The sequence below is a fragment of the Salvia splendens genome, chromosome 11 (genome assembly GCF_004379255.2).
Source record: "Salvia splendens isolate huo1 chromosome 11, SspV2, whole genome shotgun sequence".
Classification (NCBI taxonomy): Eukaryota; Viridiplantae; Streptophyta; class Magnoliopsida; order Lamiales; family Lamiaceae; genus Salvia; species Salvia splendens.
The window spans coordinates 28,299,427-28,314,379 of NC_056042.1; the positions used below are offsets into that span (position 1 = coordinate 28,299,427).

General features: G+C 37.1%; 2 protein-coding genes across 2 annotated transcripts; one reads left to right on the plus strand and one right to left on the minus strand.

Moving 5' to 3' along the window:
- The first annotated feature begins 351 nt into the window (after nucleotides 1-351).
- Nucleotides 352-3,768, plus strand: LOC121754284 (endoglucanase 25-like). Its single transcript, XM_042149657.1, has 6 exons — nucleotides 352-911; nucleotides 1,210-1,514; nucleotides 1,787-2,239; nucleotides 2,500-2,635; nucleotides 2,733-2,905; nucleotides 3,000-3,768. Exons 1-6 carry the CDS (start codon nucleotides 542-544, stop codon nucleotides 3,399-3,401), a joined length of 1,839 nt encoding a protein of 612 aa, XP_042005591.1. The 5' UTR covers nucleotides 352-541; the 3' UTR covers nucleotides 3,402-3,768.
- An 88-nt stretch (nucleotides 3,769-3,856) lies between these two features.
- Nucleotides 3,857-8,593, minus strand: LOC121754283 (ferric reduction oxidase 7, chloroplastic-like). Its single transcript, XM_042149655.1, has 7 exons — nucleotides 8,313-8,593; nucleotides 8,097-8,193; nucleotides 7,830-8,027; nucleotides 5,844-6,078; nucleotides 5,434-5,761; nucleotides 4,703-5,187; nucleotides 3,857-4,635 (listed from the first exon to the last, which is right to left on the minus strand). The coding sequence occupies exons 1-7, from the start codon at nucleotides 8,533-8,535 to the stop codon at nucleotides 4,042-4,044; spliced, it is 2,160 nt and encodes a 719-aa protein (XP_042005589.1). The 5' UTR covers nucleotides 8,536-8,593; the 3' UTR covers nucleotides 3,857-4,041.
- Nucleotides 8,594-14,953: the final 6,360 nt, after the last annotated feature.

Consider the following 14,953-nt stretch of genomic DNA (forward strand, 5'->3'; position numbering starts at 1 on the left):
CACACTTACCTTATTGCATTTTGATTTAGTTTGTTGAGTATATATCTAAATGAGCCATCTTTAATTTTGTTTTCCATAAATAACTCACGGGAAAATGTCAGGCACTTTGTATTTATTAATATGAACACTATTCATTTAGCTAGCTAGAACTTACTGTGCCGACAGCACAATGAAATTGTATTAAAACCAATATTTTATTCAAATGGTAAGAATTTGACAGAGTGTCATTAGCACTTAGTGCAGTGGTCACTTTCACCATCCCAATTTCTATAATTGTGCTCAATAATTATATTAATAAAATAAATTCAGAAATACTACAAAAAATACAGCATCTTCACAGCTCAATTCCCTTCCATTTTTATTACAGTCCAACACAGTCCCCTTTTTTCTCTTCATTCCCACACTCATCTCTCTACTTCATTAACTTTCTCTCTCTCTAAACTTACGTTTCCAGATCCCGGATCTATTGATTGATTTCACAGATCCAAAACCTACCTCTTAATTTTGTTGAAGATTTTGGTCTGAGAGAGAAGGTGCGAGTATGTATGGTAGGGATCCATGGGGAGGGCCGCTGGAGATAGCGGCCGATTCCGCCACCGACGACGACCGCAGCCGGAACTTGCAGGATTACGACCGGGCGGCGCTGTCGCGGCCGCTCGATGAGACGCAGCAGAGCTGGCTGCTTGGCCCCGGCGAGCAGAAGAAGAAGAGGTATGTGGATCTCGGCTGCATTATCGTTAGTAGGAAGATCTTCGTCTGGACTGTCGGCACCATCTTAGCTGCCGGATTACTTGCCGGATTTATCACCTTGATCGTCAAGACGGTGCCGCGCCACCACCACAAACCTCCGCCGCCGGATAATTACACGCTCGCGCTCAACAAGGCCCTCATGTTCTTCAATGCTCAGCGCTGTGAGTGTTTTTCAAACCTGATTCGCTGCTTAATTTTGTTTTTATGCTTTTTGCATCTGATGAGTTTCCTTAGAATTGGGGGTGATTTCTCTGATTTGAATTAGTCAGATATTATGATTTGATTTGTGAAGCCTTATCAATGTATTCTCGTTTTTGATGGATGAATTGGAGTTTGATCAGAAGGAAGGTTCTATTTTGATGCAGCTTCTGCAGTAGAAAACTGATAAATTGATGATTCATTGTATGTCTTTAATTATCAAGTTATGCACAGTCTAATTAATGATGCTCCTGTTCACAGCTGGAAAACTACCGAAGCACAATAATGTATCGTGGAGAGGCAACTCTTGTGTGAATGACGGTGAGCCTGATACTCTGTTTAAAGACCTGTCGGGTGGCTACTATGATGCCGGAGATGCAATTAAGTTCAACTTTCCGCAAGCTTTTGCCATGACAATGTTGAGCTGGAGTGTAATTGAGTACAAGGGGAAATTCGAAGCAGCCGGAGAGCTTAACCACGTCAAAGATATAATCAAGTGGGGGACTGATTATTTTCTCAAGACTTTTAATCACACAGCTGATACTATAGACCGAATCGTGTCACAGGTATAACTCGGGAACTGTAGAAAACCAATCCCATGAATCTTCACTTGTAGTATCATGCTAGGATTTTCCTGTGCTTCAATTAATGTCTTGCCTCTCTTTAGCTTTCCTTCGAAAGTGGCACAATTTATTCTTTTGTTTTGGATATCCTCATCAATTGATCACCCTTACACAGCTTCTGTTGTTTAAAAGACTTCTCGATAGATTTCACCAGATACCTTGAATTGTCATGGGCTTAAGTAAAATATTGAGCATCTATAGTTCTTTTTATGCAGGTAGGAAAAGGGGATACAACATCAGAGACAGAAAATGATCACTACTGTTGGATGCGGCCGGAGGACATTGATTACGATAGACCTGTTGAGGAATGTCACAGTTGCTCAGATCTGGCCGCAGAGATGGCTGCTTCGTTGGCTTCTGCATCTATAGTTTTCAAGGACAACAAGGCATACTCACAGAAGCTTGTCCATGGCGCTAAGACTCTCTTTAAGTTTTCTAGGGATCAGCGTGGTAGATATAGTAATGGTAATGAGGCAGCAAAGTTCTATAACTCTACGGGTTACTATGATGAGTTTGTTTGGGGAGCTGCTTGGTTGTACTATGCCACGGGCAACAATTCGTATCTTCAGCTTGCTACACATCCTGGTATTGCCAAGAATGCAGGTGCATTCTGGGGAGGCCCCTACTATGGTGTGCTTAGTTGGGAAAACAAGCTTGCCGGTGCCCAAGTAAGCAACATACATGTTAACATGTTTCATCTGACGTTGGACTTATTAGCTACTACTTCTGTTTTTGTTTGCTAGTTTATTACTCCGTATTACTTAGATTGACATTAGCAAATGTCAGTTTGTGTTTTATCATAATTGATCTTGTCAACCATTATCATGGGAAAGTATTGTCTCTTTTCTGCAGTGTTGCTGTTTAGTTTCTACTTGTGTGTGGGATTCGTGCTAATCAATTGCATAACCATCTTTTGTTTCCCTGGCAGGTGCTTCTGAGTCGTCTAAGGTTATTCCTGAGCCCTGGCTATCCTTACGAAGAAATTTTGAAAACATACCACAACCAGACCAGCATATTCATGTGCTCATTCCTGCCATATTATACGTCCTTTAACAGAACAAGAGGTAATCTAATTTTCTAGAAAGCATCTCACCCATAGTAACTAGTAATTGGTTTATTTCTGTTGGATGTTTTAGTGATTTTTCTGATAATCATGAGCAGGTGGCTTGATCCAGTTAAATCACGGGAACCCTCAGCCTCTTCAGTATGCAGTCAATGCAGCTTTCCTGGCTACCTTGTTTAGTGACTACATGAAAGCTGCTGATACACCTGGCTGGTATTGTGGGCCTCGATTTTACTCAACAGATATCCTCCGTAACTTTGCAGAGACCCAGGTATGGTTCACTTCATATACAAAGGATGCTGTTTTGACTTTAATATTGGTGATGGTTTAACAACTAGTATATATCTTTACTCCCATTTCTCCAGATAAATTATATCCTTGGTAAGAATCCTAGAAAGATGAGCTATGTTGTGGGTTTCGGCAATCACTACCCGAAGCATGTCCACCACAGAGGCGCCTCCATTCCAAAGAACAAGGTTAAGTATAGCTGCAAGGGAGGATGGAAATGGAGGGACACGTCCAAGCCGAACCCTAATACTATTGTTGGAGCTATGGTTGCTGGTCCTGACAAACACGATGGTTTCCATGATGTTCGCTCTAACTACAACTACACAGAGCCAACGCTTGCAGGCAATGCCGGGTTAGTTGCAGCCCTTGTGGCCCTGTCCGGAGAAAAAACTGCTGGCATTGACAAGAACACGATTTTCTCGGCTGTGCCACCCATGTTTCCGACGCCACCACCACCACCAGCACCTTGGAAGCCATAGATCCTACTTCCATCTTTTTCTTTCTGCTGTGTGACTGGACGATTTGGACACTTGAAGTTTTTGCTAATTTTGGGGAAGAATCTTCAACTTAAGGAAGGAACAAGTAGGCTGAAGATCGGAGTTGGAACATAGCTGGGGTTGTGCTGGTTATTTGGAAAAATGTCCAAATCTAGAAAGAAGAATCTTTGCCAACTCAATTTACTTGGAAATTGTGATAGTGTGTATGTATATGTATTATCAACACTAACATGCATTCTTTGAACAATAGAGTTTGAACATGAACTGCCAATTTGCTGTTTTGTTTTAAATGTTTTTGATGAATGGTTTTGGGAATAATATTTATGAATGGTTATAGAGTTTGAACATGAACTTCCATATTCATGGTTCAGATTTTTGATATACAACGCACATATTAAAATCAATGTATTGAAGCCATATATCCTTTTGCTACTACATGACAACAATAAGAATATATTTCTTTTGTACAAATATATAATATGAAAACATGTCTTCTATTTTACATGTACTTGTAGGCTAGCAGCCGATATACATATTTAAAATTGAAATATGTTTAGCAAGGGAAAGCACCACATCACCTAGTACATATGTAAGAGTATATTTTCATATAGTTAGTGATGATTTAAAGGTCGAAACTATGGCTGTTGAAATGGAACACAGGCTGGTTAGATCGTCGACCGAGATTCTGCGTCCTACACTCCTTAGCAACACTGGTTTGAAGAGTCGAAGGCCCACAAACAACCACACCTATGTCAACACACCCCCATCGATCTCTCATTGCTCCAAATATTTCAGGAAAGTCGGGTCTCTGACCATAACGAATAGTGCTGAGGTATTGTTGCTCCTTTGACGAAGCCTTGTGCAGCACCTCTCTCTTTGTCTTATTGTTGGACACATTTTGAACGCTGCGAGTTTTCATCTCCCAAAAATGCCAGAAAACGATAACCACGCCACCGAAAACAAGGACACTTAGGGTCATGCAGAGGAGCAACAGAAGGCCTTTATACCAAGAATACTCCACATTGTAAGGATTGACGTAGAAGGTGTTCACCAATGCCACCGTTGCTACTAAACCAACTGTTGACACCAACACGTACATCCCCGACCATAAAACGTTACCGGTTCCTACCAGCACGGACATTCCACACCCCTTGGACTCGGAAGCAGGGAAGGTGTCAGGATTAATTGCCTCTACTGATGGTGGTTTACCCTCTTCCTGCAATCAAAATACAATCATCTAGATACTCATTTTGTAATACACAATCACGCTTGAAAACACTTACGAGTGAAGGCTGCGACTGGCGAGTGACATAAGTCTGGATCTCGAGATTTAAGGAGAGGTTGAAGTTGTCCATGCCCACAACTGTTTGCAGGAGAGGAAGCTCATCGGTTTGCTTGACCGCCCAAACGATCAGCACGTTTGTAGGTAGGCACGGCTTGCCGTCATTCATCCGCTGCAGAATATCACTCAACATGGCCAAGAAAGGCGATATTCCAATGCCGCCTGCGACAAGTATCAGATTCTCGTACTTCAAATGGTACGCGGATTCATGGCCGTAAGGCCCCTCCACAGACACCTTCAGCTTGGAATCTTTCTCAGAGATGCGTTGTTCCAATTTCTGAGTCCAGTCTCCCAAAACCTTTATCAGCACCGCCAGATGATTTTCGCCGTCGAGAGGGCTCGACGACACGCTGAAGGGATGCCACTGGAGCCAAGAGAGCTCCCGGACTTGGAGAAATATCCAACCAAGAGCATTGTAGTGCAAATCTGCGCATGCATATATATAATTAAACATCTTGTATACGGAGATGGTTAATTTCATAACTCTTCTTAAAGTTAGAACACAGGACCATAACCGTTTGCAAATACATCACAAAACATATCAGTTCGTCACTGAATATTAGTTCATTTGTTCATGAATATCAGTTTCTGACTCAATACCAGGAACTGATATGCTTTGTGATGCCAATTGATATTAATGTGTCAACAACCGCAGACATTGTAAATACATACTTGGTGGTTTGGAGAGGACTAGTTCTAGAGTGCCGCAAGGGAAGGAACGGGCGGAGAGGACGTCGACAGTCCTCCGGGACTGGCAGAAACGGAGGAAACGGTCGAGCATGAAGAGGAAAATTCCGGCTGCAACGTAGCAGAAGCTGAGGCTGCCGATGTGTAAGGCCATGAAGACGACAAAGACGACGTATAATTGGTGGGTGTAGAAGAAGAGCTCGAAGTTGACTCTCCTAACACCGGGGAGAGATGTGACCCACATGAGCAAACCAGCTGCAAGGCTGATCACACCGGGAAGATTCGCCACGCCTTTGTTTTTCCATTCCATTAGCTGCATCATCAAATATTTGGGTTACAACTACAATATTTGTATTAGTTTGTAAGGAATGAACTAGTGAAGAGAAGAAACTGACTTGATCGAGAAGACGGCCTTCGATGGTCCATGCGATGGCGTAGAAAAGGCCGTGGAGAGTGAAGAGGACCATGGTTAGATGGCCGAGCCAGACGTGATATCGGGCAGCATGCTCGAAGGGGATGTCGATGAGGCGGAGAAGAAGTGAGCCTCGAGCAACCGGGAGAAACAGAAGGGCGACGCAGAATAATCCGATCACACCCAATCTTAGGCCTATTAGTTCTATCATGAATATCCTACAAAACCAAATATTTTGGTTAGAAAGAAACATCTTACCAATTAAATTGTATTTCATCGTTACGTCAAGTTGTATAAAGCAGGGTATTTAAGTTACCCTGATGGATATATTTGGTTTCTATTGTCCATTTTTCATATTTTGAGAATTAACTAAATTTGTTAGATATTTTGGCTTTAAATACTAACAATGATGCATATCGTTAGGGGAAATAGCCTAATTACATGTATTTTCACATGACATAACAGGATTTTGATATATGTAAAACTCATTTTTAATACAAAAATGCAAAATCATCATTTTTAATACAAAAATGCAAAATCAAACATACGATGGTCATTTTTAGGTTATTGTTAGCTTTTCTTTAAGTCATTATAGTAAGGATGACAAAAAATGATCTTAACATGACTTCAGACCCGAATTTTATAATATAACCTAAAAATACTTTATAATAACACTCCTTTTTTTATTTAATTATTAGCTGTTAGATCATCAAATTTCATGTTCAGAATTTGGTCTAGAGTTTGTATTGAGATCAATTTTTATATTGATCATTTTCCAGACATTATATACGCATTTGCATCACACCACTACGTGTGTTTGCACATAATACAATATTATCAAATACTAGCTAATGGTGTGACGAACTAAAAAAAATAATGAAACGTTTAATGGCGGCCGGAGGGTATATTTTTAAAAATAGATCTCATTTCCTATATTAAAATAATACTCCCTCATATTCTATCATTCTTTTTTTAAAAAAATTAGACCATAAACACTTAAAACAAAGCTACTCCACTTTGTTACGAAATGGTTGCATTGAACAGTTGCAAATCTATAAAGAATCATGGTAAACGCACTAAAATAAATGATAAAAACCAAAGCATTATTAAGGCAAACTCTAATTCTACGTTGGTATCCGATTGTAAGATTGACAACTATTCCGTTCCAGTATACTCGAATTCCTAAAATATAGTCCATTTTTGTTATTTTAGGAATTAGTTCAATTCCAATTTTAATAACTTTTCTTATGGGGTGCACTTTATTTTTCACTCTAATAATTTTTTTTCTCATATTTTATTAATTTTACATTAAAACATGTGTCATTTTCAAATTTTTATTTCTATAAGCCAGATGAAGTATTTAAAAACTAAGGAGTTAATTAAAAAATACAGCGCATTTATGAAGCAACAGAGGAACAATATTTTGAAAATCGAATCAAACTGACCGGCTCAACCGTGAACCTTCACAATGTTGATCCAACTTTAATATATAAACCGCTCACCATTTGGATTATTATGAACCAAAAAATGGCCAGTTGAATCTTGAAATGGCTAAGCAGTTGACTCGGTTTTTGAATTTTGGAGTTTCTTTTAAGTTTCTTAATTTTTTAAAAATAACAATGATCATTTGAGTTGCAGTAATCTTCAAGTTAAAAATAAAAGTGAAATATATCATTAGTGCATATCATAAAGTTTATAATTTTCAATTTGTTGCTATGTTAAATTATTTTGATAAATATTTCGTTTATTATTTGATAGTATTTGAACTGTTTTCGTAAACATACAAAAATATTGAAATTTATTTTGGGACCATTTATGGAGTCATATTTTTATTTTGATAAAATTCAACATACTTAATCTCTACTTTATTTACCTACTTTTAGTTGTCCACTTATTGTGGTTTGCAAGTGATATTGGAGAGAGTCAATTGGAAGGCGAAAATTGGGCATAAAAATCGAAGATTGGTTACCTCTCTTCATGAGTAGGCAGATGAAAGTTGGACAGCACCTCAAAATTCTTCACAGTTTCTGCATAAATCGCCCACACTATGTAAGTCGTAAACACCGCGATTCCGATCACCTCCCCCGCCGACACCACTCCAAACGCCCCATCCACCAGAATCGGCATCGTCCACAGCCGCAGCCGAGCCTGCTTTCCACTCTTCTTCCTGCATAATCAGTTCATTTCCAATTCATACACACAGCTCAATTCATCTCTCCAATATAAATTTACATACCCATGATTCTCGTCTTCCTCGTCTCGTAAGTAGATGTACGCGCTAGCAAGAAACGCAATGAGCAGCACCGGAGCACTGTAAATTAGGAATACGCCTCCTACATCGTATTTAAATTGATAAGGTAGATAACTCATCTATCTTGAAATTATTAATTTTTTTTTATATTTTATTTATTTATCTTTCCTACTGAACTGTCACGGTAAGTCAAAATGGTACCTGACACCCCGAACGTAGGGGTGCTCAAAGCTTGAATCAATTTGAGATAAGGTTTATGGACAGCATCGGATGGATAGAGAAATATGAGAGCAGCCCATGCAATGAAAATCACCCACATTGAAACTTTTAAGATCCATTTTGTTGATGAAACAAGAAAATTGGGTGTGGGTTTTAAATTCTCATTTCTTGAGAGAAGAGGCTGTTTGCTTGATTTCTCGTCCATTTTTGGCTAACAAAATCTCAAAGGAAATGCCAAGAGGGCTTTTCTAGGATATGGAATTTCGTCTACCACCATCTATAAATATAGAGAGAATTTTATATTATTATTATTATTATTATTATTATTATTATTATTATTATTATTATTATTTTTAAATGGTACTACAATTTTCGAAATTAAAGTAAAAAAACAAAATACAATTTGGTACTATCATGATGTAGTAATGGCGGGATAACGAATCAACATCAAGCCATATTCATCATGTGTATTCATGAAAAGACAGAAATGAACTTGAACCACATAAAATACCAGAGGCCTACACACTTCTAAATGATTTTATTTATATTATTTTAACGTTTATCGAGCACTACCGCAGGAATTTTTAAGGGAATATATGGGGACAATTATTCCTTGATTTTCTGTTAACTAAGATATATGACGCCAAAAAAAATAAAGGAGAAAAAAAATAAAAAGTAAAAAGTAAAAAGAACCTGCTATATTATTGTACGTCAATAATTAATTAAACCAATAATAATACATAAGATGTACAATAGAGCGAGTGTCGGCCGAGACCCCCACTACCCTATATTTATACGTACATAGTATTTTAATTTGAATTTCTTATGATTATATTATTTTTCACTAAAAAGTCCATTGTTATGTTTTCAAAGATATCATTAATTTTTTATTCAAACAGTTTATGAATTGTAGTAATAAATACTGTACAATTTATTTATGAACATAATTGTATGAAGATTGTTATTAAATTAAAAACTCGTGTATACAGATTACATTATTTAAAAACAAGATTGGGTTCATCTCGCGTTTTTAATCCTAATATTTGGGAGAGTGTGTTATATTGTTAACTTATTCCTAAATTGCTAACTATAACTAAATGATAGACATTGGATCATGAAATCAATGCACAAGATCATTCATTCATAAGTATCAATACAATACATATAAAATGTCAATAAAGGGTATTAGTGTCAATTGACCAAAAGTTAGTTATAACTAACTTTCAAAAAATATCTAAATTTTAAATGATTATCTCTATCTCAGTTTAAATTATTTTTAAACAACTTATATCAAATTAAAGATAATTTCATAAAGATAGCAACGAGATCTCATTGCATATGTTTTGATTGTCAAAATTAGAATTTTTTTTTGAATTTTCGTATTTTTGAAGAAGTAGCTCAATGTCAATGTAGCTATCATAATATGTCAATCTAATGCATATACATTGTCAATGTTAAATTATGTTGACATATTGAATGAATCGTATTGATATGTTTAATACACTATATTCACATTTTGATCCAAAACCCTAATTTTAATAGTTTTCTTATCTTTTTAAACTTAAATAGTAATAAAACAAAATTACACATGACAATTTATAGACCACTAAATTTTTATAATTTTTATAGTTAATAATTAAAGATTGAGTTAGCAATTAACAACTCATGGGAATGAATATATATGTGGGGCGTGGAAAATTGTTTTCATGGGTGTATTTGAATTTTGAATGTTTCGAAGTATGTTTGTTAATTTTAGTTTAATTTTATATGTTCCTATGTGATATTGCAGATATCATTATGAAAAAATTGATCTTTTTCTTAAATGATTGCAAAAGGGTTAATTTATTTTCAATTAGTTAAAATAAATAAATTGATTTTAAATATAAAATACTTCAAGTTTTTAATTATGCAAAATTGTCACTACTCTTCCCAAAATTGACGATTCTTGTAATTGAATAGAATTTGAATTTGAATTTGAATTTGAATTTGAATAGGGGCACCGTGTTTTCGCAAACACAATCTTTTTTCGCTTGTTTTAATATTTGTGAATTTTGTGTTACTGTGTCTCGATGGAGAAAGAAAAAATAAAATCCACAAGTTTCCGTTATGTCACATAATATTATTTCATCATAGGCAAAAATAAATACTACGACTAAATTAAAGAAAAGGGATAAAGTTACTATTTTTTTGTGTTAGTGCGCCAAGAATATAAGCATGCATAAAGTAAAACACTTTTGATGTCAATCTATCATACTCTCTATGTTTCTTAAAATTTTATGCATAAATTTTAAGAAATATAGTACTCGTGAGTTGAAAAGATTAGTGTAATATAAATTTTTAATTTAATTTTATGATAAAATATGAGTGAAAACAAGTTCATAATATATGAGTGATAAAATACATAATGTGAGGTCCACTATTAAAAATGGTAAAAAATAACATATGACAAATTAAGGTGAGATCCGTTATTAAAAATGGTAAAAAAAATAACATTTGACAAATTAGGTAGAATAAACAGAAATAGAAATATTTGATAAATTTTCATAGGTAAAGAATTTACAAATATAATAATGATGAGAAAAGTAATAGAATAATGAAGAACTTAGAAGAAGTAAACGATTATAAAATGTGAAGTGCGTCAACTCATTATTAAGTCACACTCACCTATGTTTGTTATGCGCGCGGGCCAAGTCGGTCTAGACCCGCTTTAGCCTGCCCAGGCTTGACTAAATTCAAACCATTAACTATTTTTAGAGTATAAAGAGTGGTACTTTCTTTGTTGTCTTTCTATATAGATAGCAGTATTTTTTATCGGTAAATAAATTTTCCCTCCGTTATATAATAATAGTGACATTTTTGCAGAAATTAAGAAAAAATTATATAATATATTAAATAAAAATAATAATAATGTAGAAGAGAGAAAAAAATAGAGGAGAGATGGTTAGGTAAGAGTGAGAAAATGTGTTTTTATTTGAAAAAAGGAAATGATTCTACTATTACGAAATGTCTAAAATAGAAAAATGACTCTATCACTATGAAATGAAGGAAGTAGAAATTTAGAGATCCCACTATGGTTAAATTGAAACCGAAAACTTTAGCTTTGGATATTAACTATTGTATTAGTAGGTCAACTACACATTTATTTGGATTAGCTCTCGTTCACTTGTCAATGTCATGTTATTCGGCTGAGGGGCTGAGGAGTTTTGGCGGAATTCTCTTATGCTTATTTTTTTGTTGTTATGAACATGTTGCTAGTAGGGATATCAATGTAACCCGGAATCCGTGGGCCGGCCCGAATAACCCGGTAAAAATATAGGGTTAGGGCTGCAATTTCGTTGCCCGAATTTTAAATCGGGCCATTCGGGGTTGCCTGGTCGGGTTACGAGCAGCGCAGTCTTTGTAACGGCCATAACTTTCTTTACAAAGCTCCGATTGAAGCGTGCAAAATACCCACGCGAAGCTCTTTCGAAGACGAAGAGAATGATATGCATTAGGGGCTTATTGGACTTCAAAATCGCGAGAAACATTGACTCGAACAACGTTGCTGCACATCCACATATTTAATATACATTTTGTAATCTATTTCTATCAATTCTCAACAAACATGTAAACATACAAAAATATAGTATTATAATCAAAATTATCCGCGACAACTCTTTAAAATCATGCAAAATCCAAATACGTCAACCGACTATATAAGATCACGAAAAAAATAATTATGTGGTTCATGGATTAATAAATACTCGTATATAAAAACTTTCTTTTAGTATATATATTTCCAATATAATAGTGCAAAGTGTTTTGGCGTCACTTCGTCATTGAATTATGTATACTTTGATAATTCTTAAAACAAAGATAAATTAGTATTTGACTTATTTACGGCTGAAATAAATTAAATTTGACCAATCATAATTCAAGAAAACTTTAGAGTTACTCCAATTAGCTAGCATCTTGATAATTCACTCTTCAACAATTCAAAATATTCAAAATATTTTCGTTACATTTACGCTCCACCTCTCACGTTATGAAAATTTTATTCAGTTTTCTAAGAATTGATTTATGTTTTGAATTTTGAAACATAGTGTTGATTTATGTTTTAAATACATAAACATACTATTGATAGATATTTTGTAATTAGTTACATTAATATGTAATGAACCAGTTATTTCAATTTGAAAAACTTAATCTTTTTTCAAAAATATTAAAGAAAATTAAAATACGTATTTCATGCATGACTAATTAAAAATGTATATAATTAAAGGAAATTAAAATCACATATTATTTTTTGAAAATATTAAAGAAAAGTAAAAATATGCATTGGCCCGAATAACCCGATGGGTAAGACCGAAACCCGAAGGGATAGGGTTGAACTTTTATAACTCGAAAAAACATAACCCGAATAGCCCGTACCCGAATGGCTCGACAACCCGAACGGATTGGCCCGAACCCGAACGGGTTTGCCCGATTGACATCCCTAGTTGCTAGCCAACTAGCTTGGATTTGAGCAGTTATATATAAATAAGTGATACTAATGTAATTTTTGTTTTGTGTAAGTGATTATTAGTAAGAATAATTGTTGTTACAAAAAAGTGATTAAGTTAAGAGCATCCGCAACGGTGGCGGTGCTCGCCACCGCCGTCCGCGCCGCTGGCACGGACGCCACCCGCCGCCGCTGCGCTCGCGCCGTGCCGGTGAGCAACTGACGTGGCGCGCCCTCATTCGTCAACGGCATAGCCGTTGGGTTTAAATAATTTTTTTTTTAAAATCGGTTTTTAATTAAAAAAACCGATAAAAAAAAATTTCACTTCCCAAAAAATTATATCCGTTTATAACCGTTTTTTCCCACTTTTTAATTTTTTTTATTTTTTTACCCCAAAAATACACACTTTCATCTATAAATACCCCCAATTTCACTCCCAAAAATTCACATCAAACTACACAATTCTCATCATCATTCTCTCATCTCCATTCTCATCTTCAATCTCTCATATCCATTTTCATCTTCATTCTCTCATACCCTACAACATCACTATGTCCGGCCAAGGCGATAACCCTACGGGCTCCCACGGTTGGAACCCCGAATGGTTCGGTTCAAAACCGTTTCCTAGTCCGGAAACAGAATATTCGGGCCCCTCCTCAAACCCAAGATTCGGCCGTTCCGGGTGGCTACCGTCCATACCCAATCGACGACCAAGGTGCCTCCGAAGGACGATACGGGTGGACACCGGAGCCTAGGCCGACCGCCCCTCCCAACCTCCGCAAGCTCCTACTCGCGGCAGCGGTGTCCGCACACCGTATACGCCGGCGGAGATGGATAAATTGTTCAAGGCGTACTTCGAAATCTCTGAAGATGCGGCGGTTGGCACGAACCAATCGGGCGATCACTTTTGGTGGGCGTATCTCGCAGGTACAATGCAAACCGGCCGCCGGGAACGATCGAGCGCAACGAGAGTATGGTGCGCAACTGCATCGGCCGAGCCAACGACGAAATTGGCAAGTTCAATGGCTATTTCCTCCAGGAGTCGCGGAATGCCGGGAGCGGCCGGAGCGAAGTCGACATCATCACTGCGGCGCTGAGCACATACCAATCCATGAACCGTAAGTCGTTCAAGTACCTCAACGTTTGGCAGGAAACGCGGTTCCACCCGAGGTATCTGGGAGGCGTAACATCCTCCTCTAGCGGCTCCGAAGAAGTGACTAGCCAACTCGCCGGAGCTAACTTGGGTAGCCCCGACGCCGGACCAAGCGGTTCCCAACGCCGACCGCAAGGAAGGAAGAAGGCGGCGGCCGAGCGCCGGCGCTCCGCGACTCCATCGGCCCCCGCCCCAGAACCAGCACCCTATGTTCCACCTCCACCCCCGAACAACTCGTTGTGGGCCCTTTTGGCCCAACTCAATATGGCCGATAGGTCAACTATGACCCCCACGCAACTTCAAACGCACGAGGGCATGATAGTGGGTCTCCAAAAACAATTGGGGTTGTTGCCACCGGATGAGTAGTCTTCCTCGGGTAATATTAGCCAATAATTATGTAATTTTTAATTTTTAGTATTTTAATTATGTAATTTTTAATTTTTAGGATTTTAATTATGTCTTTTTTATTTTATTTGTATTTTGTAATATTTATTGTGATTTTTTAATGAATTTTAGTATTATGGAAATGTTTATGTTTAATTGAATATTAAATTAATTGTGCTCGTTCTTGCGGAAGAGCACAGTTGTGGGTGTTGTGCTCTTGCTAGAGAGCAGACATGAATAGTACCGCCCGGGCCCACAACCGTGCCGCTGGCAAGAGCACGGTTGTGGATGCTCTAAAAACAGGGTTAATGGATGCGCACTCGAACTTCAAATTACTATATTAGTATGATATTGTTCTTTTTTGGATATGTTCCCACAATTTTATTCTTTGGGCGAATCCCAAAAGGCTTTATACAGTTGTACTAATGTAGTAGCGGTTGTACGGTTGCACTTGCACTTGTACATTGCAAATTTTCTAATTCTCCAATATGAGATGATTTGAATCCCAACAATATTCCCCTCAAACAATAACCACAAGACAAAGACTACACACTGTCTCAGGTCATCACTAATCTTGATTGAGCTCACACAAAAACACCAGATAAC